Below are 25,547 nucleotides of genomic sequence, written 5' to 3'. Positions count from 1 at the left end.
TCGTATACTTGTCACTCAATCGCACAATAGTTCAAAGTCCAATGCAAAAGAAGAAATGCACTCTGCGATGTTCGAAATGAGACTGAAGCTCCCTTCACTATATAGAACACATTGCGTCTGCGCGAGAATATTCTGTATTCCGCGTGATAAAGAAACATATTTCTCAAGAGATCAATATCACAATTTAAGGTAATTGAAGTAATTTCGTCCAATTTTATTATATCCATCTTATGCTATATTGACTTAATGTTAAAAAAATATGACTCCTCTTTTCTTAAGATCATTATCCCAGTGTGGAGAGAAAAAAGCTTATAATTTATTAAGCTTCTACACAATTTGTAGTGAGGACATTTAACAAAAAGTGAAAATATAAAACTTTACGTCACATTTCAGTAATCCACTGTGCGAAATGCATGCGATTGAGGAGCGCTATTACCAAATCAATCGAATTTTTCTAAAGACACTCGGCATATGGCCTTATCAACATTCATTTCTTGCTCTAGTACAGAGAGTGTTGTTTTCCACCATTCTTTTTACGTTTATTATTGTTCAGGTATCTTAACTTTTATCACAGTTGCAATTATTTTCGCGATGTTACTGTGTTAAATAGTAATAATCATTAAAAATTTCAACATAAGTATATATTTTATTTTTCCATTTACTGTTATTAGATACTTTGCGTGACATTTGTTTATGCATCGCTAATTTTATAATAATTTTTATATTACATAAGTTCTGAAGTAAAATATTTTGTTCCATGTTTGGTTATTTTATTGTACACGAAATATATATGTTACATGCAGATACAAATAATTTAGACTTGATAAGTATTCACAGCATTATTTTTAGTTATTAGCATTTTTTACAATGCAATTCAGTACAGGTCTTCTCATCAGAATCTTGACATTTGTATTTCCCAATCTTTTCGTCACAGTAAAATATTGCAGTTTTGCGATGAAAGCAGATAAAGTGAGTACAATACAAAAATTATGCATTCTAATATATCATTATAACATTTATAAAGTAAGCCATTTTTCACCCAAAAGTAAGGGAAAATGGGATGAATAGGTAAAGCGGTTGATAGAACAGATTGGCAATGATTTAGATTTATTAAAAGGCAAATTCGAATTTGACATCATAAAAAAATACGCTGATAATATAAGAATTATAACTATACTTGCGATGGGTAAGATATATATATAGATTATCATAATTCTATGATATTATTGTAATGATTATAGTTATCGCATGTCTCATTAAGTTTCATAATAATTATGACTTTTACTTATTTTTTTAAATAAAATACAATAAGAAATAATTTATATATAATTTAATTTTAATAATTTTATAAGGAAAAGTAAGAATAGTGTACTTGGATTCAAATTAAACTTAACTCAACTCTCTCAGTGTTCTGTCATTTTGGTATATCGTGTTATCTAACATTTCAACTTCTACCATTGATACTTGATGTTATTGTACCATTAAATGTATCACGATCGTTGAAACTTATCGCAATCACGGAATACTTCCTCAATCGGGAGAAATATGTTTGCGTAATGCTACTCCACGAAATGCTTACCGTTTATATAGGAGTGATAACTGCTTGTAGCACCGGTTTAATAATTATGACATACATCCTTCATGCATGTGCGCTCTTTAAAATAGCAAGGTAATGCGAAATATATTCATTTCTGAAACACTTGTTTTAATTGAAGTATACCTAACAAGCAGATTTCTACAGCTATCGAATGAAACATGCAATTCAGGAGGATGTGTTAGCAATGCCTAATCCCCTAATGGAATATTTTCTTTATCAAAGAATTGTAGATATAATTTTTATTCACCGTCGGATCTTGCAGTTAGTATATATTTCTATTATAACATATTTTTTGTTGAAATATCTTTGAACTATTTTATTTTGTGTATCACTTTTTATGTGTTAAAAATGATTATATTTCGTTATCTTATTATATATTTATTAATTTATTATATATTTAATATTAGGCGTATTTTATAAACATACTTGTACAATATGTCCGTTAAACACAACATACATGATAAGCATGAAATTTATATCAGAAGTTGAAAAACAGATTTGAATTAAAAATATTAGTATCAAAATTTGTTAACATATTGTCAACCGTACGAATGGGAGCTGACTATACATTAGCCATCGCACAGTTTTTGCAAGTGACCTATAGTAACATTCTTAAATTTAAACACTCAAAAAACATACAAGTAGCTTCAAATAATAAAATAATGATTTGATGAAAAACAGATGCGAAACGGGAAAATCATCCCGTTAGGTCAGCAAAGTGTTAAGGATCATTTGAAATTTATTTCAGTACAGTTTATTTTGACTTCTAACATTATAGCATGTCTCTGAAACGTAAAAATATGCAGTTACTATTGGCTTAAGCATAAAATGCATATTAAAAGTGCAATTAGAATATATATTGGTTGCACTGTATGTGTACTGTGTAGAGCAAGTAAACTGTCACACTTATCATATGATCACAAGTGGTCGTACATATTGTTTGCATTTTTTATGTCCATAATATAACAATAGCAACAACTAGTTTCTTCTTAAAGGTTTCTTACATTTTCAATATCAAGTTTTATGGTGACATTCGCTTTTCTGATCATAATTGGCGTCACTTCTTTAAGTCTCAACCTTTTCCAAGTAAGTACTACTTACGCTCTGTATCATTCTGAATTATTCCTCAAACTGTTTATTGTTATAGTTGCTGCAACTAATGACAGTTACGTATGATATCGGTGAAATATCTGTAATTTTTATATTCATAGTTTTCCAAGTTAATTACATGTTTGTTCTTAATTATGTCGGAGAAGAACTCCAGAATCATGGAATGGAACTATTTCAGGCCACGTGAGTGTTGTATTTTGTAGTAGTCTTGAAGTAATAGATATTGAAGCTGTAATTGTAACCAAATAGATTTATGCTTCAGAAACAGCTTAGAATATTCATATAAAAACAGTATAAATTTTAAAATTTCTTATATATATTATAGAATAAATATCACATATGTGTCTTTCGTTGCATTTTCTTTGCATCGCGAAAAGTGTAATTTTAATATGTTAAGTTGTTAATAAATAACACGTCAGCGGTAATATTATTTGATAATAAATAATTACAGTTATGATGGACTGTGGTATGCAGCACCCTTGCGTACGCAGAAATTGCTATTATTTATAATGCAAAAGACAACAGTGAAAGTTACTTTGATATGCGGCGGTATATTTGTTGCGTCTTTGGAAGGTTTTGTTACGGTAAAATTAAACTATTTTTGTTTATTAAAAGATGAGATAATATGAATTTAATGCATATTTTAAGATATCTTCTTTTTAGCTTGTAAATGCAGCAGTATCTTATCTCACAGTGATGTATTCTACGCGTTAACAAATGAAAAAGAAATAAAGATTTATTATAAATCGAAGTATAGTATCAAGTTGGCACAACTGCCTAATATGCATACTTTGTTGTACATTTCTTAAATATAATGTACGAATTTTTTGCGTGCAATAATTATATCATTAATGCGTAACTATTTATTATCCTTTTACATGTATATGTATAATATGGCTTCAAGATAATCGTTCAAGGTGAATACATAGTAAATAAAACTAATTTTACTTATTCATTTATTCATTCATTGTGGATATAATATGTAGAGAATTCTATTGTTTACTTCATATACATACTTCCAAAGATATTTGAATGTAAAGCTGACTATTATTTTAAGTACGTAGAACAAACTTTTTTATGACATTATATTCTCTGAAAACTTCGGCGTTTCCTTTTTGTGTTTTAGTCTTTTCTAGTAAAAGAGTATAGTAATTATGGATAACCATGTATGCACTTGACACTCGATCGCACAATATTACAAAGTCTGATGTAGAAGGGAAATACACCCTCTGATGTTCCGAATGAAACTGAAGTTCTCTTTGTCATCTAAATGCGTCTGCGCAAGAACATTCTTTATTTCGCACGATAAAGAAAGATAGTTTCTAAGAAATCGATGTCTCAGTTTAAGCCAATTGACGCAATTGAGATACTTTCAAGTCCAATTTGCTTATATCCATAAAACACCGTCATATATTGACCTGCTGTTAATAAAATATGACTTCTTCTTTTAAAGTAATTATTCCTATACGGAGGGAGAAAAGCTTATAATTTAGTAATTTTGAGCTTCCACACAATTTATGGTGTAAAGTTTTTTTAAAAACAGTAAGGAAATGTAAAAATTCGTCACATTTTAGTAATCCGCCGTGCGAGATGCATAGAATTGAAGAGCACTATTATCAAATCAATCGAATATTTCTGAAAATGCTTGGCTTATGGCCTTATCAACAATCATATCTTGCTCTAGTACAGAGAGTGTTGTTTAGCGGTATACTGTTTACATTCATTATTGTCCAGGTATTTTAAACCACACTTGCAATTATTTTCATGGTTACTGTTAAATTGTAACACTCTTTAACAATTTCAACATAAGTATATTATATGTATTATATGTATATTATTTTTCCATTTCTTATTATCATATAATTTACGCGACATCGATAATTTTATATATAATAATTTTTAAATTACATAAGATATGAAATAACAAATTCTTTTCCACGTTTTGTTATTTTACTCTATACGGAATATACATGTTATATAGATATTTATATAATACAGATACAAATAATTTATAATCGATAAGTATCTACAGCATTATTTTCAGTTATTAGCATTTTTTACAATGCAATTTAGTACAAATCTTCTTCTCCGAATCTTGTCATTTGTATTTCCTACTCTTTTTGTCACAGTAAAATATTGCACTTTTGTTATGAAAGCAGATAAAGTGAGTATATAAAAAAATTACGTATTCTAATATATCTTTATAAATATATAATATAAATATATAATATTTATAAAGTAAGACATTTTTCACCCAAAAGTAAGGGAAAATGGGATGAATAGGTAAAGCAGTTGATGGAACTGATTGATAATGATTTAGATTTATTAAAAGATGACTTGGATATAGATATCATCAAAAAATACGCTGATAATGTAAGATTTATGACGATAATTGCGATGGGTAAGATATATATATATACATATACATATATCTATATAGATAATCATGATTTTGTGATATTATTATAATGATTTAGTATAGTTATCGCATATCTCATTGTATGTTTATGATAATTATGCAATCTGCTTATTTTTTTAAATAACATAAGAAAAATAGAAATAATTTATAAAATTTAATTGTAATAATGTTATAAGGGAAAGTAAGAATAACATAACTAAATTCAAATTAAACTTAACGCTCTCAGTGTTCTGTCATTTTGGTATATCGTGTTATCTAACATTACAACTTCTACCGTTGATACTTGATGTTATTGTACCGTTAAATGCAACGCGATCATTGAAACTTATCACAATCACGGAATATTTTGTCAATCGGGAGAAATATGCTTGCGCAATACTACTCCACGAAATGCTTACCGTTTATGTAGGAGCGATAACGACTTGTAGCACCGGTCTAATATTTATGGCGTACATTCTGCATGGATGTGCTCTGTTAAAAATCGCAAGGTAATGCGAAATATGTACATTTCTGAAGTACTTGTTTTAATTGAAGTATACCTAACTAGCAGATTTCTACAGCCGTCGAATGAAACACGCAATTCAAAAGAACATTTTAGCGATGCCTAATCCCGTTAAAGAATATCTTCTTTATCAAAGGATTGTAGACATTGTGTTTGTTCACCGTAGAGTCATACAGTTAGTATTCAATTCAATATTTCTATCATAATATTTCACATTTCTATCATAATATATTTAAAAGAAGTCATATTTTTTTCTGAAATATCTTATTTTGTGTGTATCACTTTTTATATGCTCAAAGTTATAGTTTGAAGTCTTACTATTATATTCTTATCTAACTTACGCACAACATTTATTATATATTTAATATGAAGCATATTCTTGTATGCAGTTGTTCGATATATTCATTAAACGTAAATGATAAACATTACACCAGCATTAAATTTATATCGCAAATTAAACGAAACTTTTAGGTTAAAACTATTGGTGTTACAATTTATATATTAATATGTTAACAAACCGTTAAAATTTCTTTCAACATATCTGTGAAGTGTACTTCTATTTTTAACATTATGGCATGTCTCTGAAAAAAATGTAAAAGCAGTTCCTATGAGGTTAAGCATAAAATGCATATTAAAAATACATGTTAAATGCGTATTAAAAATTAGAACATATTAATATATTGAATTCACTGTATGTAATATGTAGGATGTAGACAGATTAAACTAACGCAATTTATCATAAACGGTTGATGGTTGCGTTTTTTATGTCCTTAATGTAACAATAGCAACATCAAGTTTCTTCTTAAAGGTTTCATGAACTTTCGGTATCTAGTTTTATGATATCATTCGCCTTTCTGATCATAATTGGCGTCACTTCTTTAAGTCTCAATCTTTACCAAGTAAGTACTACTTACACTCTGTGTCATTCCGAATCATTCCTCAAGCAGCTTATTGTTGTAGTTGCTGCAACTAATGACAGTTACGTATGATTTCGGTGAAATATCTGTAATTTTTATATTGGTAGTTTTCCATGTTAACTACATGTTTGTTCTTAATTATGGTGGAGAAGAAGTCCAGAATCATGGAATGGAACTATTTCAAGCAACGTGAGTGTTTTTTGTAGTAACTTTAAAGTAGTATATTTAAACCTGTAACTATATACAGGGTGGCCCATTTTAATTTATACAGTCGATTTTTTAAAAAACTAAAAGAGATACGAAAAAATGTTTCAGACAGACATGTCACGATTTCGAGGGGGACATAAGATGATACCATTGGTTTGACCTTGAATAGTCGTTTGAAGGTCACGCGAAGATCACCTTCAATTTCTTAAATTGAAACCCCAACTTTTTATTGCAGATTCTTATTCTCCATCGAAAAGTAAGTAACTTTTGTCTGAAACATTTTTCCAAAAAATGCCATCTTATGTCCTTAAAATGTCCTCAAAACTCATCTTGAAGATCATTTTAAGGACATAAGATGACATTTTTTGGATAATCCGAATCCGTAATAAAAAATACCATGTCTCATTAAAAAAAAAATTTCAGAATTCTAACTTCCGGTCTGAAATTTTTTTTTAATGAGACATGGTATTTTTTATTACGGATTCGGATTCTACGCGAGAAAACATGTAACTTGTGTCTGAAACATTTTTCCGAAAAATGTCATCTTATGTACTTAAAATGATCTTCAAGATGAGTTTTGAGGACATTTTAAGGACATAAGATGGCATTTTTTGGAAAAATGTTTCAGACAAAAGTTACTTACTTTTCGATGGAGAATAAGAATCTGCAATAAAAAGTTGGGGTTTCAATTTAAGAAATTGAAGGTGATCTTCGCGTGACCTTCAAACGACTATTCAAGGTCAAACCAATGATATCATCTTATGTCCCCCTCGAAATCGTGACATGTCTGTCTGAAACATTTTTTGGTATCTCTTTTAGTTTTTTTAAAAATCGACTGTATAAATTTAAATGGGCCACCCTGTATATTAAAATTAAGATCCTTCATAAACAGCCTAAAGTATTCATATATTTCATATTCATGTTTATGTGTTATGTGTTATATAAGCAATATATATTTTAATATTATTTATATATGCTATAGAAATATCACGCATGTTTTTCTTTGTATCCTTCTTGTATTGCAAAAAACCATAGTAATTTTAAGGTTTTAATAAATTTCACATCAACGGTGATGTTATTTGAAGATAAATAATTACAGGTATAATGGACTGTGGTATGCAGCACCCTTGCGTACGCAGAAATTGATATTATTTATAATGCAAAAAACAACAGTGAAAATTACTTTGGTATGCGGTGGCATATTCGTTGCGTCTTTGGAAGGTTTTGTTACGGTACAATTAAAATATTTTTGTGTATTAAGGGATAAAAGTTGATATGAATTTAATGCACATTTTAACATATGTTTTTTAGCTTGTCAATACGGCAGTATCTTATTTCACAGTAATCTATTCTACGCGATAACAAATGAAAAATAAAGCTTTATTACGAAGCTTTGTTTTAGCAAGTTGACACAATTGTCTTATATGAATGCGTTGTACATTTCTTGAATATAATGCAGGAATATCTTACGTGCAATGATAATTACATCATTAATGCGTAATTTATTTTCCTCTTACATGTGTGTAATAACATAGGGGCGACCGGGGCGAAGTCTTCACTGAGGCGGATTCGTCACTACAGTTATTTCAAAATCTATTGCATGAATCATTAATATTGTGAACGCCATGTATGGTGCCCACGTGACCAACGGAGTTTAGTGAAGTTATGGTGTTATATTGTGATTTTCATTACGACAAACATGTTTTCGGACGTCAAAAGTGAAATGTTTTGCGCGTCAAAAAGTATTAATATTTTTAATATTATTTTCTCTCCAAATCTCGTAGTAAGGTGATTCTAAAGAGTATGTATGCTGAACACGAATCCAGTAAAGGTTTTTTCATTTTCGTTGATTTTTAATATTTCATGAGCGATCAAACTTGAAATTTGTGTCCGGGGCGAAGTCGTCACCAAACCACCGGGGCGAAGAAACGAGATAAGAAATAGCTGAAAGTATATGATACGCTAGAAACGCATGCCATGGCCGGCAGTGCATGGAAACGAATTCGATCCCACGACTTCTTCCATGTCTTGTTATAGTGATACACGGAACTTTAGAACCGCAGCAGTAGGCAAAAATCGAAATCAGCAGTGGCCGGATTCCGATAATTACATATTTATATTTTTCTATTAAAATATAATTAATAAAATGTATCATATCATTCTTCATGATCGGACTTATGTGTTTTCATTTAAAATTCAGTCCGAGAATGAAGTGACGACTCCGCTCTGCAATTTTGAAATTTCAATTTTTGCACCTTTATCGTTTTTACTCTGTACCGGTGGACCAAAGTGATGCAGACGAAAAAAGCCCATATAAATTTTGTAGCCAAGAGTTCACTGTTCACAAGTATACCACATTTTCCCAACAATTATTTATTTTGTTGTTAAAAATCGGCACTGAAAAAACAGTGACGACATCGCCTCGGTCTTCCCTATAGCTTCAGGACAATCACTCAAGTTGAATAGATATTTAATCATACTGTTTTTATTTAGTCGTTTATTTATTGATTTATTGTGGATACAATATTTATATGATGCAAACTTATATGTTTTACTTCATTTATTCCCAAGATGTTCAAATTTAAAGCCGAGTATTATTTTAAGTAGGTAGAACAAGCATTTTTATGGATCTGTATTTTCTGAAAGCTTTGGAGTTTTTACCTTTGTGTGTTTCATTCTTTTCTGTTAAAAGAGTATAGTAGTTATGGACAAACATGTATGCACTTGTCACTCAATCGCGCAATAGTAAAAAGGCTGATGTAGAAAAGAAATACACCCTCTGATGTTCCGAATGAAACTAAAGTTTTCTTTGCTATCTAAATGCGTCTGCACAAGAACATTCTTTATTTCGCACGATAAAGAAAGATAGTTTCTAAGAAATCGATGTCTCAGTTTAAGACAATTGACGCAATTGAGATAATTTCAACTCCAATTTGCTTATATCCATAAAACACCGTATATTGACGCCTGCTGTTAATAAAACATGACTTCTTCTTTTGTAAAATAATTATTCCTATAGGGAGGGAGAAAAGCTTATAATTTGGTAATTTTGAGCTTCCACACAATTTATGGTATAAAGTTTTTTTTCAAAAAAGTAAGGAAATGTAAAAAGTCGCGTCACATTTCAGTAATCCGCCGTGCGAGATGCATAGAATTCAAGACTATTATCAAATCAATGGAATAGTTCTGAAAGCGCTTGGCCTATGGCCTTATCAACAATCATATCTTGCTCTAGTACAGAAAGTGTTGTTTGGCGGTATACTTTTTACATACATTATTGTCCAGGTATTTTAAACTACACTTGCAATTTTTTTCATGGTTAATGTTAAATTGTAACAATCTTTAAAAATTGCAACATAAGTATATTATATGTATTATATGTATATTATTTTTCCATTTCTTATTATCATATAATTTACGCGACATCGATAATTTTATATATAATAATTTTTAAATTACATAAGATATGAAATAACAAATTCTTTTCCATGTTTTGTTATTTTATTCTATACGGAATATATATGTTATATAGATATTTATATAGCACAGGTACAAATAATTTATAACTGATAAGTATCTGCAGCATTATTTTCAGTTATTAGCGTTTTTTACAACGCAATTTAGTACAAATCTTCTTCTCCAAATCTTGTCAATTGTATTTCCTACTCTTTTTGCCACAGTAAAATATTGCATTTTTGTTATAAAAGCAGAGGAAGTGAGTATAAAAAAAATTATGTATTCTAATATATCATTATAATATTTATAAGCCATTTTTCACCCCAAAGTAAGAAAAAATGAGATGATTAGGTAAAGCAGTTGATGGAACTGGTTGGCAATGATTTAGATTTATTAAAAGATGACTTGGAGATAGATATCGTCAAAAAATACACTGATAATGTAAGATTTATGACGATAATTGCGATGGGTAAGAGATATATATATATACATATACATATATATATAGATAATCATGATTTTATGATATTATTATAATGATTTAGTATAGTTATCGCATATCTCATTGTATGTTTATGATAATTATGCAATCTGCTTATTTTTTAAAATAAAATACGAAAAATAGAAATAATTTATATAATGTAATTTTAATAATTTTATAAAAAAAAGTACGAATTACATAACTAAATTCAAATTAAACTTAACTCTCTCAGTGTTCTGTCATTTTGGTACATCGTGTTATCTAATACTACAACTTCTACCGTTGATACTTGATGTTATTGTACCATTAAATGCATCGCGATCATTGAACCTTCTCGCAATCACGGAATATTTCGTCAATCGGGAGAAATATGCTTGCGTAATACTACTCCATGAACTGCTTACCATTTATGTAGGGACAATAACGCTTTGTAGCACTGGTCTAATATTTATGACGCACCTCCTGCATGGGTGTGCGCTGTTAAAAGTCGCATGGTAATACGACATATATACATTTCTGAAGTACTTGTTTTAATGAAATATACCTAACTGGCAGATTTCTACAGCCGTCGAATGAAACACGCAATTCAAAAGAACTTTTTAGCGATGCCTAATCCCGTAAAGGAATATCTTCTTTATGAAAGGATTGTAGACATTGTGTTTATTCACCGTAGAGCCATACAGTTAGTATTCAATTCAATATTTCTATCATAATATATCTAAAAGAAGGCATATTTTTTTCTGAAATATCTTATTTCGTGTGTATCACTTTTTATATGTTCAAAGTTATAGTTTGAAGTCTTACTATTATATTCTTATCTAACTTACTGCGCACAACATTTATTATATATTTAATATGAAGCATATTCTTGTATGCATTTGTTTGATATAGTCATTAAACGTAAATGATAAACATTACACTAGCATTAAATTTATATCGCAAATTAAACGAAACTTTTAGATTAAAACTATTGGTGTTAAAATTTATGTATTAATATGTTAACAAACCATTAAAATTTCTTTCAACATATCTGTGAAGTGTACTTCTACATTTAGCATTATGGCAAGTCTCTGAAAAAAAAATGTAAAAGCAGTTCCTATGAGTTTAAACATAAACTGCATATTAAAAATGCATGTTACATGCATATTAAGAATTAGAACATATTAATATATTGACTTCACGGTATGCAATGTATAGGATGTAGACAGATTAAACTGATGCAATTATAATAAACGTTTGATGCTTACAGTTTTTATGTCCCTAATGTAACAATAGCAATAACAAATTTCTTTTTAAAGTCTGAAATAATATTCTAATCGCCGAGCAAGTAATATACTTTCAATACAGTTTTTAATCGACTTCTTCGGCATATCCTGATGTTAAGATAAATATTTTTCACAGCAAAAATTTATATTCCTATATGTTGGAGTGAAATCTCACTCTCTATAGGAAATACTGCGGTGTTCAAGTCTAGCGTTTCTTTTTAAAGGTTTCATGAAACTACGGTATCTGGTTTTATGGTATCGATCGCCTTCCTGATTATAATTGGCGTCACTTCTTTAAGTCTCAACCTTTTTCACGTAAGTACTACTTACACTCTGTGTCATTCTGAATTATTCCTCAAACAGTTTATTGTTATAGTTGCTGCAACTAATGACAGTTACGTATGATATCGGTGAAATATCTATAATATTTCTGTTGGTAGTTTTCCATGTTAACTACATGTTTGTTCTTAATTATGGTGGAGAAGAACTCCAGAATCATGGGATGGAACTATTTCAAGTAACGTGTGTGTTTTTTGTAGTAACTTTAAAGTAGTATGTTTAAACCTGTAACTATATTATAAGATTAAGATTCTTCAAATAAACAGCCGAAACTAAGCTATTCATATATTTCATATTCACGTTTATATGTTATATAAGCAATATATATTTTTAATATATATTTATTGTTTATATATGCTATAGAACAAATATCATGCATGTTTTTCTTTGTATCTTTCTTCGCAAAAAACCATTAATTTTAAGGTTTTAATAAATTTCACATCAACGGTGATGTTATTTGAACATAAATAATTACAGTTATAATGGACTGTGGTATGCAGCACCCTTGCGTACGCAGAAATTGCTATTATTTATAATGCAAAAGACAAGAGTAAAAATGACTTTTGTATGCGGTGGCATTTTCGTTGCATCTTTGGAGGGTTTTGTTACGGTACAATTAAGATATTTTTGTGTATTAAGAGAGAAAAGTTCATATGAATGTAATGCACATTTTAACATATGTTTTTTAGCTTGTCAATACGGCAGTGTCTTATTTCACTGTAATCTATTCTACGCGATAACAAATGAAAAATAAAGCTTTATTACGAAGTTTTGTTTTAGCAAGTTGACACAATTGCCTTATATGTATATGTTGTACATTTCTTAAATATAATGCAGGAATAGTTTACGTGCAATGATAATTGCATTATTAATGCGTACTTTATTTTCTTACATGTATATAACATATAACTTCAGGACAGTCACTCAAGTTGAGTAGTAGATTTTAAATCATACTGTTTTTATTTAGTCGTTTATTTATTGATTTATTCATTATGGGTGAAATATTTATATGATTCAAACTTATACTTTTTATTTCATTTATTCCTAAGATGTTCGAATTTAAAGCCGAATATTATTTTAAATGGGTAGAACAAGCATTTTTATGGATCTATTTTTTCTGAAAACTTTGGTGTTTTTTCCTTTGTGCATCTCATTCTTTTCTGTTAAAAGAGTATCCCTCTAAAAAAACCTTACAAAGGTAAAAAATTACGCGAAGTACATAAAAAAGCATAACTAAATATGTAATCCATAGTTAACTAGCCAAGTACCTAGGAGCAAGTCAGTTTGAGGATTTATAATTTGATACTTGGTGTACCCCGGTTGCATTAAAACGTACGTCCTACCTATAATTTGTGTAAACTCTATGTGTAAATTATTTGTATTGAGTGAGTAATGAAAAGGGATATTTATAATGACTTTGCTAATGTGCAAAACTGTAAATGTATTTGTGTTAATATTACCAAATACAAAGATTTATGAGTCATTAGTGAAAATACTCAAGGCAGTACAAATTTAGAAGACTACATGTCCAATGCGACCCGGGCACGCCAAGTATTATTTCAAATTACAAATCCTCAAACTGAATTGCTTCTAGGTACTTGGCAGTTAACTATGGATTTCATCATATTTTTTTTGTTTTTTATGTTCTTGGCGTATTGTTTTACCTTTAAGGTAAGATTTTTTTAAAGGGATATAATTTATTCATATTTATTTATCGATTCTAATAAGGACAATTACTGTGTTTTAAGTCTAACAAATCCCGTTAGCGCACAGTTGCTTTAGTTAGAAAAGTTTCATATGCTGAACATCGACATTTGCCAGTTTTGATCGACTAAAATATTAGCAATTTTAAATGATGTTTTTGTTAAACAAGTGAGTTTATAAATTTGCCAAGTTCATAACATTGATATCCCACCCCATCCCAGCTTTTTATGTTTATTAAAGTTGTTTGTTAAATTAAATGCATAGAGTATGTTAATTATATATGATACTAAACATCATAAATAATTATTTAAACGAACGACAAATAATGTTTTGTAAATATTTCATTTATTTCCTGCAAGAATCATTCTTCCTCTCATATTTATTATGTTTTTTTATGTTTATTAAATGTATAGACTTATTATGTATTTTTGTTAAATGCATAGACTTTGTAAATTATAATATAATTACGAGAGTAAATCTCATGATTAATTATTTACACCAAGTATATAATGTTTTGTACATGTTTTATTTGTTTTCTCCAAGAATAACTTTTCTTGTTACATTTATTCCAGTCTTTTGTTCTATGCATAGATTTTATTAATTATATGATATGAGAGTAACATCCAGAATATATCTTTATTTTAATGTTAGACAGTTCTGAAATTGTTGCCCGCACGAAATATTATCGAAAATAGCTCTCCTCGGCTGAAATATCGGAACGTTGACATGCCTATTATATACGAGTGTTACATATGTGTGTATGTGACAGTGTTAAGTTTATTCCCCCAACGTCGACGTGATCCGGCTCGTCGGAAGTATTTATAATAATACAAATATTGTAAATATTTTATTATATATATATATTTATTTGGTAAATGTTCGTGTTTATATGTGGTTATATTTTTTCTATATACTATTAATATGTTATTGAAATTCTTGAAATTATTGAAAGTTATCATTGATTTTTGAAACTGTTGTATGAATTATTAAATTATTGTATTATATTATTGAATTGTTGCACTATAAACCTTGTACTGCTCATATTTCGACAAACGGGAGGTTCTCTCAATTCTGGTCACCGAATTGTGGACGAAGGAGACGCAATGAGAAGGCGACCGATGTGGACGGGAGCGAAGAGAGAACAGCGAGGTGTGTTTCCACCCATAGAACAGACGAGGATGGACGATGACCAGGGGCGTATGCCCAATTATATCGACTGTCAGCATCAAATATCGATTGACATCGATCCATCGATGGCAAGGAACGCATGCGCAAATGACCGACGGCACCGTACCCGGTCTATGCTCGAAGGAGCAGGATCACCGTGTGGCACTCTTGTGATGGCTGTGCTTGTCTAAGGTATAACAGGAGTCAACTCCCGAGAAGCCGGATCGCCGGTTGATAAAATACTATCATCCGTAGACGGTTACAGTTGAGACTGCAAAATAATTACCTACTAAAGGCTGACAGAGTAAAAGACCTCCCGTCGTGAATTGTGAGTACTGTAAACTTGTACAATTCTGCCTAAAGCAAATGTATATTATAATAGTATTGGAAGTTTCATATAGCGTTTTTTATTTCTTTCTCAATCATATCTTGTCGATCGTCTATATTATTATATTTTAATAAATTAGCGGCATGACAGCCGCGGACCCGGCCGCGTCAGGTAAAGCCGTCAGGTGAGTAACTAAAAGATACCGGTCGCATGTATAACCTGTATAGCAGTTGTATGTTACATAAATAAAATTTATAATGATGTAACATATCGAGATAGAATCCATGGAAATACTTCCGGCTGCACATTTGCGTGTATCGAATGTTTAATTACATTGTAAAGTCTATAGATACGCTAGCGGGAGCGTAGTACTCGCGGCGCCACCAGGTGGCTATGGGACGATCGGCGTACTCGTACGTAAGATGTGCGACTGCACGCATATAAGTCAGCCGTGGGAATCGTTCGTCCCTTTGGGGGGATTATGTATCTATATACAGTTACGATAATAATACGACGTTTTTTTTTCAAGTGTTTCTATGTGTCCACTGATTGTGAGATAGTGATTTGTTGGATTTCTATATTTTTTCAATTTAATTATTTCTCACGTTGTTTCGTTAGATTTCTACGTTCTGTCACTTTTATAATTCTCAGGTTCTCTTTAGCTTTTCACATTTACGACGGTGTTTCGTTAGATGCACAGATTTTCTTAATTATTTATGAGACTTTACCTCATGAATGTTTATTGATACCAATAACATGATTTGTAAATGTTCCATCTGTTTCTCCGATGAATAATTTCTTCTTTTATATTTATCATTGTTATTCTTAGATGCATAGATTTCGTTATTTATATATGTGAGATTATGCCTTATGAATATTTATTTATACCAATGACATAATGTTTTGTACATGTTTCATCTGTGTCCCCTAAGAATAACTCTTCGTTTTAGATTTATTACGGTATTTTGTTAGATGTATACATTTTCTTAATTATATATGAGGTTATACCTTTATAAAATTAAATTAAGAAAATTTGCCTACGATTAGAACTACCTATCCACAAAATCAGTTCGCACAAAATCACCTTTAACTAAAGCCACCTAGAGGTAAAGCATAGTTACTTTGTTTTTATTTTGTTGAATTAAAACAAACTTCTAGTTAAAATTTTTTCCAACTTCGCCCCCTTTCTCATCCCTTTTAATTATTACTCCACTAATATTTAATTACAAGTTAATTGAAATAAATAAAAATAACCTTCTAATTCATTATTTTAAGAGAAAACCCTTATTATTTTTTTTTAACCAATGCTCCATTTAATCACCAATAAAAATTCTCACGTGAAGTTGTTAGTTTTCTAATTTTATGCAATAAATGTGGTAGCGCTCGACGTTTGCAGCACCAGTGTCGTATCAAACAGCTATTTCTCATGCGGCTATATACTTTTTGTGTACTTGGCGTCGCGACGCTACCGCGTCGCTTGATAGTAGTTATGGACAAACATGTACAAGTATGTACTTGACACTCGATCGCACAATATTACAAAGTCTGATGTAGAAGGGAAATACACCCTCTGATGTTCCGAATGAAACTAAAGTTTTCTTTGCCATCTAAATGCGTCTGCACAAGAACATTCTTTATTTCGCACGATAAAGAAAGATAGTTTCTAAGAAATCGATGTCTCAGTTTAAGACAATTGACGCAATTGAGATAATTTCAAGTCCAATTTGCTTATATCCATAAAACACCGTCATATATTGACCTGCTGTTAATAAAATATGACTTCTTTTTTAAAATACTTATTCCTATAGGGAGGGAGAAAAGCTTATGATTTAGTAATTTTGAGCTTCCACACAATTTATGGTGTAAAGTTTTTTTAAAAACAGTAAGGAAATGTAAAAATTCGCGTCACAGTTCAATCATCCGCCGTGCGAAATGCATGGAATTGAAGAGCACTATTACAAAATCATTCGAATATTTCTGAAGACGCTTGGCATATGGCCTTATCAACAATCATATCTTACTCTAGTACAGAGAGTGCTGTTTACCAGTATTCTTTCTACGTTTATTATTGTTCAGGTATTTTTAACCACAGTTGCAATGACTTTCATGATTATTCAAAAATATAATACAATACAATAGTAATAATCCTTAAAAACGTCAATATAAGTATATATTTTATTTGTCCATTTCCTCTTATCATATAATTTATGCGACATTTGTTTATACATCTATAATTTTATAATACTTTTTGAATATAATTATAACTAATAATTTATAATTGATAAGTATCTACAGCATTTTTTTCAGTTATTAGCATTTTTTACAATGCGATTCAGTACAGGTCTCCTTCTCAGAATTTTGTCACTTGTATTTCCCACTCTTTTAGTCATAATAAAATATTGCACGTTTGTCATTCAGGCAGACAAAGTGAGTACAATAAACTAAAGTACTTAATCTTATATATCATTATAACATTTATATAGTAAGCCATTTTTTACCCAAAAGTAAGGAAAAATGGGATGAATAGGTAAAGCAGTTGATAGGACAGGTTGGAGATGATTTAAATTTGTTACAAGACAAATCGGAGATTGATATCATAAAAAAGTACGCTGACAGTATAAACTTTATAACAATATATGGGATAGGTAAGAGATATATTATATGTATATAGATACTCTTAATTTCATATTACTGTAATAATTTATTATAGTTATCGCATATGTCAGTACATGTTTTATGATAATTATGCATTTTGCTTATTTTTTTAAATGAAATAAGGAAAATAGAAATAATTTATATAGTCTAATTTTAATAATTTTATATAACAACGTACGAATTACATAACTAAATTCAAATTAAACTTAACTCTCTCAGTGTTCTGCCATTTTGGCATATTGTGTTATCTAACATTACAATTTCTACCGTTGATACTTGATGTTATTGTACCGTTAAATACATCACGATCATTGAAACTTATGGCAATCACGGAATATTTTGTCAATCGGGAGAAATATGCTAGCGCAATGCTACTCCACGAAATACTTACAGTTTATACAGGAGTGATGACGCTTTGTAGCACCGGTTTAACAATTATGACGTACATCCTGCACGCATGTGCGCTGTTAAAAATCGCAAGGTAATGCGAAATATATACATTTCTGAAGCATTTTCTTTAATTGAAATATACCTAGTAAGCAGATTGTTACAGTCATCGAATGAAACACGCAATTCAGGAGGACGTGTTAGCGATGTCTAATCCCGTAAAGGAATATCTTCTGTATCAAAAGATTGTAGACATAGTGTTTATTCACCGTAGAGTCATGCAGTTAGTATTCAATTCAATATTTCTATCATAACATCTTTTTCTGAAATATCATATTTTGTCTATCATTTTTTATATGTTAAAAATGGTTATACTATAAATGGTTATACTATAAAATCCTATATTCTTACCTAACTTACCACAGAACGTTTATTATATATTTAATATTAAACGTTTTTGTGTACATGCATGTGTTTAATATATTTGTTAAATGCAACTTAAATAATAAGCATTAAACAAAACATTAAATTTGTATTATAAATTGAGAAAAATATTTGGATTAAAAATAATGGTGTAAAAATTTAAGTTAAGGAGCATTTAAAATTTATTTCCGTAAAGTCTATTTCGATATTTAATATGCTCCTGAAACGTAAAAACATGCAGTTACTATTATTATTACAGCTACTATTATAGCTTAAGCATTAACTGCAATTAAAAATGCAATTTAGACATGTTAATATGTTGATTACTCTGTATGTGTAATGTGTAGTGCGTCGAGAGTAGTGTACAGAGAATAAACTAATGGAATTACCATAAATGATCGTAGACGTATTGATGGTTACAGTTTTTATGTTCCTAATGTAACAATAGCAACAACTAGTTTCTTGTTAAAGGTTTATTTCATTTTCGGTGTCAAGTTTTGTGGTATCGTTCGCTCTTTTGCTTATATTTGGTGTCATCTCTTTAAGTCTCAATCTTTTCCGCGTAAGTAATGCTTATGCTCTGTATCATTCTGAATCACTCCTCAAGCAACTTATTTTTACAGTTGCTTCAACTAATGACAGTTACGTATGATATCGGTGAAATATCTGTAATTTTTCTGTTAGTAACTTTACATATTAACTATATGTTTGCTGTCAATTATGGTGGAGAAATACTCCAGAATCATGGAATGGAACTATTTGAAGCAACGTAAGTGCAACATTTCACAATAGCTTTGAAACAATAGATATGACTGTAACTATATCCCAATAGATTTATGCTTCAGAAGCAGCATAGTATATTCGTACATAAACAATATGAATATGAATTTTTATAGTTTTTATATATAATATAAAATAAATCATATGTGTCTTCTTTCGTATGTATTTTTCTTACATCGCGAAAACAGCGTAATTTTAAGATGTTAATAAATTACACGTCAGCGGTAATATTATTTGATAAATAATTACAGTTATAATGGCCTATGGTATGCAGCACCCTTGCGTACGCAGAAATTACTATTATTTATAATGCAAAAGACAACAGTGAAAGTTACTTTGATATGCGGCGGTATATTTGTTGCGTCTTTGGAAGGTTTTGTTACGGTAAAATTAAAATATTTTTGTCTATTTATTAATTGATGAGATAATATGAATGCAGTGCATACTTTAAGATATTTTCTTTTTAGCTTGTAAATGCAGCAGTATCTTATTTCACAGTGATCTATTCTACGCGTTAAAAAAAAAACAAATTTGAAATAAAGATTTATTTGGAATCGAAACATAGTATTATCAAGTTTACACAACTGTCTAATGTGCATACTTTGTTGTATTTCTTAAATAATTATTAATGCACTTAAATATAATGTATATAATAAAATATAATTTCAGGACAATCATTCAAGGTAAATAGATAGTAAATCGAACTAATTTTATTTATTCGTTCATATTCATTCATTGTGGATACAATATGTAGAGAATTATATTGTTTACTTCATATATTCCAAAGATATTCGAATCTAAAGCTGACTATTATTTTAAGTACGTAGAACAAACTATTTTATGAAACTATATTCTCTGAAAACTTTAGCATTTCCTTTTTGTATTTTATTTTTTTCTGGTAAAAGAGTATAGTAATTATGGGTAAATATGTACGCACTTGACACTCGATCGCAATATTACAAAGTCTGATTTAGAGGGGAAAATGCACCCTCTACTAATCCAAATAAGTTGGAAAAGTAAAGTTCTCTTTGTCATCTAAATCATCTGCGGAAGAACGTTCTTTATTTCGCGCGATAAAGAAACATAAGTAGTTTCTAAGAAATCGATGTCTCAGTTGAAAACAATTGAGGTAATTGATATAATTTGTGATCCAACTTGCTTATATTCATATAATACCGTTACATTGGCGTACTGTTAAAATAATAGAACTTCTTTTTTTACGGGCATTACATTTGTACTCCTAATTTTAACATTTAACTTTATTGATCGTGGACTCTATACAATTGATGGTGCGGAGAATATTCTAAGGTAAATATTAAGATTAGGGACGACCTCACTGATTTCAATCACTTGACATATATTGTCAAGGACATGGCCCTGACTAACTTCTAAATGTTTTAGGCGTCACTTATTATTTATTAAAAAGTTATTAATAAATTAAGGTCATAAAGTCAGTCCTAATCTTAACATTTACCTATTTTAACAGAATGTGAAAATATAAAAATTTACATCATATTTTTCGATAGTACACCGTATGATGTGCATGCGATTGAAGAATTTAATCATTCGTATTTTTTAATTTTTTTGTAAGAGTAAAATATTGCACTTTTGTCTGACAGTCAATATAAGTAACAAAACTTTATGCTCATTCTTTTATTAATGCAATGAGAAAGATAAAAATAAAACTGAAAATTTAATATAAATAAATTTGTAATGAAGATACATGTAATATAAATAGATTTAAATTAAATCCAATTTTTCATTGTATATATAAGAAATTATATTTGCATTCTTTTAATTCAGCTTTCAAATTAAACAATTAAATTTAATTATATCGATACAAGTTTTTGCAGCCATTTAAGTACTCATATTTCTTTAGAAGGAAAACATATCATGTAAAATAGCAAATAACAAAAGATAGAAAGAAGGAAATACTGTAGTATAATTATTTAGCTTACATTTTATTTATATTTGTTACAAAATATGTACGCACTTGGCTTTGCGATCTGCCCAATATTTTAAAGTCTAATGCAAAGGGAAAAACATATTTTGTATAATGTTCCGAATACAAATGAAATTTTTTTTCACCTCACGATTATTATTCCATATGCTCAAGAATATTTCTTATTTCACGCAAGAAACATCGCATTTAAGATAATCGATACTTCAAATTGAAGCAATTGCGATAATGTGGATCAATTTTCTTACATCCAAATAATGATTACATTGGGATGTTGTTAAATAGAATATAAAGTATCTACCTTCTGCGAAAGGATATAAGCTATCCATAATTTATGGTGTATAGAAAAGTTAAAAAAGAAGCAATGTCGAAATGTGAAAGATACGTATCATTGTTTCATCATACACCGGGCGAGATGCACGAGATTGAAGAACGTTATTACCAAATGAATCAAAATCTTCTTAAACTGCTTGGCCTATGGCCTTATCAGCAATCTTATTTTACTCTAATACGAAAAGTACTATTTCTTGGTATTCTTTCAGGATACGTTATTGCTCAGGTAAAAAAACTCTGTGCATCATTATTCTCATGATTGTATCTAAATAATAAGCAATTGTTAAATATATCACTAATTATATTTTGGTTTCCGGGTTGAAGCCGCGTTTCTGTCACTTTAGAACTAAAGAAAACGCGGTTTCAGTCTGAAAATCAATGCTGATAGTAATAACTAATAATTACCGCGAAAGCCTCAAATTTTTGATATATCACTAATTTTCATGATCTTTTTATCATTTATTTTTTAAGTAATATTGTATACATTAACAATTTTATAACTATATTTTTATTGTATCAACTATATATATAAACATTTAAAATAAAAAAAAGACGACATTTTATTCATCTTTCATTATTTTATCAAATATAGTTTTACGTTAGAAAGATAGAAATATACAAATAATCAAAATTAGATAGAAATAATTTATGATTACAACCTGTTTATGATATTATGATTTCCAGTTGCTATCATTTTTGACAATGCAATTTAGTGTAAGTCTCCTTCTCAAGATTCTGACATATGTAGGTCCTACATTTTTTGTCATAATAAAATATTGCATTTTTATAATTAAAGCGGACAACGTAAGTGTAACTAAACAAACTAATCTATGTATATACAAATTAGTCTATAATATGTTGTTACAACATTTATCAAATAAATTATGTTTTACCCAAAAGTAAGGGAAAATGGCATAAATAGGTAAAGTTGCTGCTAGAGCGGATACGAGATGACTGGAATTTGTTGAAAGGCAAATTAGAAATTGATATTATAAAAAAATATGCCAGTAGTGTGAGACTTATTTCAATGATTGCAATTAGTAAGAACAGGAATTTGTGTAACTTAATAATACTGCGATTACAGTTATCGTACATATCATGACATTTTTTCTGATTATCGTGTATATTGCTTATTCTTCAATAGAATAAGAGAATTGAATATTTATTTATGTTAAATGCAATTTCCTCACAGTTGTTTGTCATTTTGACATATTATGTTACATAATACTGGAACATTTGCCGTTGCTACTTGACGTTATATTACCGTTGAATAAATCACGAACTTTGAAATCTATCGCGATCACGGAATATTTTGTCACCCGGGAAAAATATATCTGGGTAACGTTACTCCATGAAATAATTGCCATTTATATAAGAGTGATCACGCTATGTTGCACCGGTATAACAATGATGATGTACATTTTACACGCATGTGCGCTGTTTAAAATAGCAAGGTAAAGTGAAATATTCAGTTTCTATGCACTTGTTTTAATCCAAGTATACCCAATTATATTTCTACAGTTGTCGAATAGAAAACGCAATTCAAGAGAATGTGCTAGCGATTCCTAATCCTGTAAAGGAATATCTTCTTCAGCAGAGGATTGCACATGCAGTTCTTATTCATCGAAGAGCCATCGCGTTAGTACAATATATATCTATCTTCCTTTTGTAATATCTGTGATATCCTATTTCTTATGTCAGTTTTAATCTGCTAAAAGTAGTTTACTATAATTGCGAAATCTTATCACATATGGTTACGTACTTGTTAGAATAATCACATTTTATATAAAAAACATGGTTTTTGGTCATTTTTATAATGTCTTTCCGAAATGCATTGTAGAAAACAAGCGTGAAGTACGCATTAAGGCTCAATCACAAAATGAAAAAAAAATATAAATTATGCCCATTCGTGTAAACATTAATTTTAAGATGTACTTGCAATTTATGTCATTAATCCATATTACGTATTTTTAACAATATGGTGCATGCCTATATACAATATATATAAAGCAAGGAATTAAACATTTACTATCAGTTTAAAAAATATTAATTGTTCATTAAGTATATTTTCATATATTTATTGAACTAGTGCATATAATATTTATGAATATATGACAAATGTATTATATTTACTATTCAAGCATATATTTTTATATCCATAACATAACAATAACAAAATCTAATTGTTAAAGGTATGTCGAGCTTTGGATATCGAGTTTTACGGTGACGCTTACTATTCTGATTTTGATTGGAATTTGCTCCTTAAGTGTTAATCTTTTCCATGTAGGTTTTGCTCTTCTTCTATTTTACTTAATTCTGAATTATTCTCTAAGCAACCTTGTATTATAGTTGTTCCAAGTACTGACAGTTAGCACTGACTTTGTCGAACTATATGCAGTTTTTGTATCAGTAGTGGCTCACTTTAGTTATATGTTTGTCATCAATTACGGCGGAGAAATAATGCAGAATCATGGAATGCAAGTATTTGAAGCAACGTAAGTGTGTTTTGCACTATCATTGAATGTATACATATTATAATTGTATCTATAATTATAGCTTTTATTCTTTAAAATCAATACAAAGTTGCTCTATGACTTTTTTTTTAAAGTACACATTATACATGTCGTCAATTATATTATGCAAGCGACACAAGTTTATTCCCTTGAATTACTCTTTGAATTAATCTTATATTATGTTTAAATAATTATAGTTATAACGGATTGTGGTACGCAGCCCCGCCGCGGACGCAAAAATTGATATTATTTGTACTGCAAAGGGCAATAGTGAAAGTCAATTTGACATGTGGACATATGTTTATTGCGTCCTTAGAAGGTTTTCTTACGGTAAACTTAAAACAGTTCTCTCAATAACAAAAAGTGGAATATACTAAATACGAATTTAATAAACATTTCAATATGTTGCGTTTTCAGCTTACTAGTTCAGCACTATCCTATTTCGCAGTAATTTATTCAACGCGATAATAGACAATTGTACATACAAGCTTATTAACAACCTCAGCTTTATCATATTGACATAACCAGCGTTCACTTATTATAAATTTATTAAATAAAACGCAGAGACCATTTGCGAGCGAGAATAGTTATATTATAAAAATGTGTAATTATTTACCCTCTTTTTAATTGTATAATAAACAATATGATGGAGTATAATTTTGTTACAAAATTTATATATATAGTTACCCACCAGTATAGAACATTTTTAACCGAGTGAAAATGGTTGTAGCATGTAACTATTGGCTTTGCCTTGCGATGAATAAAAACAAAACTACATTTATATTTTATATATGTATCTTTTTCAAATATTGTACAATGCTCATTATATAAGAAATAAAATGAATGTCCTTTTAATACAACTTCGGTACAATTGAATGACTAATTATGTTGCTACATGTTATTGCAACTATTTAAGCTCTGATATTTCTTTAGAAAGAAAAAAGAAAATCAAGTAAAATAGCAAAAGATAGAAGAAATAAAATACTCTATAGTATACTTATTTA

The 25,547-nt window shown here is 29.4% G+C and overlaps 4 protein-coding genes and 3 long non-coding RNA genes across 48 annotated transcripts in view; 4 read left to right on the top strand and 3 right to left on the bottom strand.

Annotated features, from left to right (window-relative positions):
• Window positions 1-25,547, top strand: part of LOC105286029 (mannosyl-oligosaccharide alpha-1,2-mannosidase IA) — a 738,960-nt gene that overhangs the window by 484,920 nt on the left and 228,493 nt on the right. The gene's annotated exons all lie outside the window — the stretch shown is intronic.
• LOC105285750 overlaps window positions 1-25,547 on the bottom strand; it is a 249,063-nt gene that overhangs the window by 61,663 nt on the left and 161,853 nt on the right. The gene's annotated exons all lie outside the window — the stretch shown is intronic.
• Window positions 32-13,158, top strand: LOC105285737. 12 transcript variants are annotated; one of them, XM_026972946.1, is made up of 10 exons: window positions 32-189; window positions 394-553; window positions 850-969; window positions 4,991-5,108; window positions 10,922-11,183; window positions 11,255-11,371; window positions 12,179-12,269; window positions 12,331-12,476; window positions 12,771-12,903; window positions 12,983-13,153. In XM_026972946.1, exons 1-10 carry the CDS (start codon window positions 56-58, stop codon window positions 13,031-13,033), a joined length of 1,332 nt encoding a protein of 443 aa, XP_026828747.1. In that variant the 5' UTR covers window positions 32-55; the 3' UTR covers window positions 13,034-13,153. The 12 variants fall into 12 exon arrangements, with proteins under 12 accessions (XP_026828747.1, XP_019889297.1, XP_019889293.1 ...); XM_020033738.1 differs by lacking the exons at window positions 10,922-11,183; window positions 11,255-11,371; window positions 12,179-12,269; ... (1 more) ...; window positions 12,771-12,903; window positions 12,983-13,153 and adding exons at window positions 5,536-5,614; window positions 5,687-5,803; window positions 6,437-6,527; ... (1 more) ...; window positions 7,852-7,984; window positions 8,064-8,240; XM_020033734.1 differs by lacking the exons at window positions 10,922-11,183; window positions 11,255-11,371; window positions 12,179-12,269; ... (1 more) ...; window positions 12,771-12,903; window positions 12,983-13,153 and adding exons at window positions 5,353-5,614; window positions 5,687-5,803; window positions 6,437-6,527; ... (1 more) ...; window positions 7,852-7,984; window positions 8,064-8,240.
• LOC105285736 lies at window positions 1,999-4,281 on the bottom strand. Its single transcript, XR_003407137.1, has 4 exons — window positions 3,724-4,281; window positions 2,826-2,936; window positions 2,602-2,753; window positions 1,999-2,382 (listed from the first exon to the last, which is right to left on the bottom strand). It is a non-coding gene; the product is annotated as an uncharacterized LOC105285736 (long non-coding RNA).
• On the bottom strand, window positions 5,996-6,632 carry LOC105285735. The gene is made up of 2 exons (XR_002193766.2): window positions 6,543-6,632; window positions 5,996-6,209 (listed from the first exon to the last, which is right to left on the bottom strand). It is a non-coding gene; the product is annotated as an uncharacterized LOC105285735 (long non-coding RNA).
• LOC105285734 (odorant receptor 9a) lies at window positions 13,867-21,417 on the top strand. Of its 3 annotated transcripts, none has more exons than XM_011350161.3 (9): window positions 13,867-17,568; window positions 17,800-17,919; window positions 18,020-18,137; window positions 18,367-18,628; window positions 18,701-18,817; window positions 19,429-19,519; window positions 19,581-19,726; window positions 19,989-20,121; window positions 20,205-21,417. In XM_011350161.3, the coding sequence occupies exons 1-9, from the start codon at window positions 17,425-17,427 to the stop codon at window positions 20,253-20,255; spliced, it is 1,182 nt and encodes a 393-aa protein (XP_011348463.1). In that variant the 5' UTR covers window positions 13,867-17,424; the 3' UTR covers window positions 20,256-21,417. The 3 variants fall into 3 exon arrangements, with proteins under 3 accessions (XP_011348463.1, XP_026828802.1, XP_011348461.1); XM_026973001.1 differs by having other exon boundaries at window positions 17,788-17,919; window positions 18,541-18,628; XM_011350159.3 differs by having other exon boundaries at window positions 17,788-17,919.
• Window positions 22,013-25,491, top strand: LOC105285733. The gene is made up of 9 exons (XM_020033741.2): window positions 22,013-22,256; window positions 22,715-22,834; window positions 22,953-23,070; window positions 23,223-23,484; window positions 23,552-23,668; window positions 24,223-24,313; window positions 24,380-24,525; window positions 24,741-24,873; window positions 24,961-25,491. Exons 1-9 carry the CDS (start codon window positions 22,032-22,034, stop codon window positions 25,009-25,011), a joined length of 1,263 nt encoding a protein of 420 aa, XP_019889300.1. The 5' UTR covers window positions 22,013-22,031; the 3' UTR covers window positions 25,012-25,491.

The sequence above is a fragment of the Ooceraea biroi genome, chromosome 10, assembly GCF_003672135.1.
Source record: "Ooceraea biroi isolate clonal line C1 chromosome 10, Obir_v5.4, whole genome shotgun sequence".
In the NCBI taxonomy this organism is placed as follows: Eukaryota; Metazoa; Arthropoda; class Insecta; order Hymenoptera; family Formicidae; genus Ooceraea; species Ooceraea biroi.
The sequence above is the reverse complement of the archived record's forward strand: the minus strand, read 5'-3'. Positions and strand labels throughout refer to the sequence as shown.

Excerpts from the sequence above, each read along its gene's own strand:
- LOC105285737 (XM_026972946.1), top strand. The coding sequence starts at position 56 with ATGCACTCTGCGATGTTCGAAATGAGACTGAAGCTCCCTTCACTATAT. Across the intron at positions 11,184-11,254 it reads GCGCTGTTAAAAGTCGCATG|CCGTCGAATGAAACACGCAA; the intron begins GTAATACGACAT and ends AGATTTCTACAG. Across the intron at positions 11,372-12,178 it reads ATTCACCGTAGAGCCATACA|GTTTCATGAAACTACGGTAT; the intron begins GTTAGTATTCAA and ends TTCTTTTTAAAG.
- LOC105285734 (XM_011350159.3), top strand. The coding sequence starts at position 17,425 with ATGCATGGAATTGAAGAGCACTATTACAAAATCATTCGAATATTTCTG. Across the intron at positions 17,920-18,019 it reads TTGTCATTCAGGCAGACAAA|GTAAAGCAGTTGATAGGACA; the intron begins GTGAGTACAATA and ends TGGGATGAATAG. Across the intron at positions 18,818-19,428 it reads ATTCACCGTAGAGTCATGCA|GTTTATTTCATTTTCGGTGT; the intron begins GTTAGTATTCAA and ends TTCTTGTTAAAG.
- LOC105285733 (XM_020033741.2), top strand. The coding sequence starts at position 22,032 with ATGGTGTATAGAAAAGTTAAAAAAGAAGCAATGTCGAAATGTGAAAGA. Across the intron at positions 22,257-22,714 it reads CAGGATACGTTATTGCTCAG|TTGCTATCATTTTTGACAAT; the intron begins GTAAAAAAACTC and ends TATGATTTCCAG. Across the intron at positions 22,835-22,952 it reads TTATAATTAAAGCGGACAAC|GTAAAGTTGCTGCTAGAGCG; the intron begins GTAAGTGTAACT and ends TGGCATAAATAG.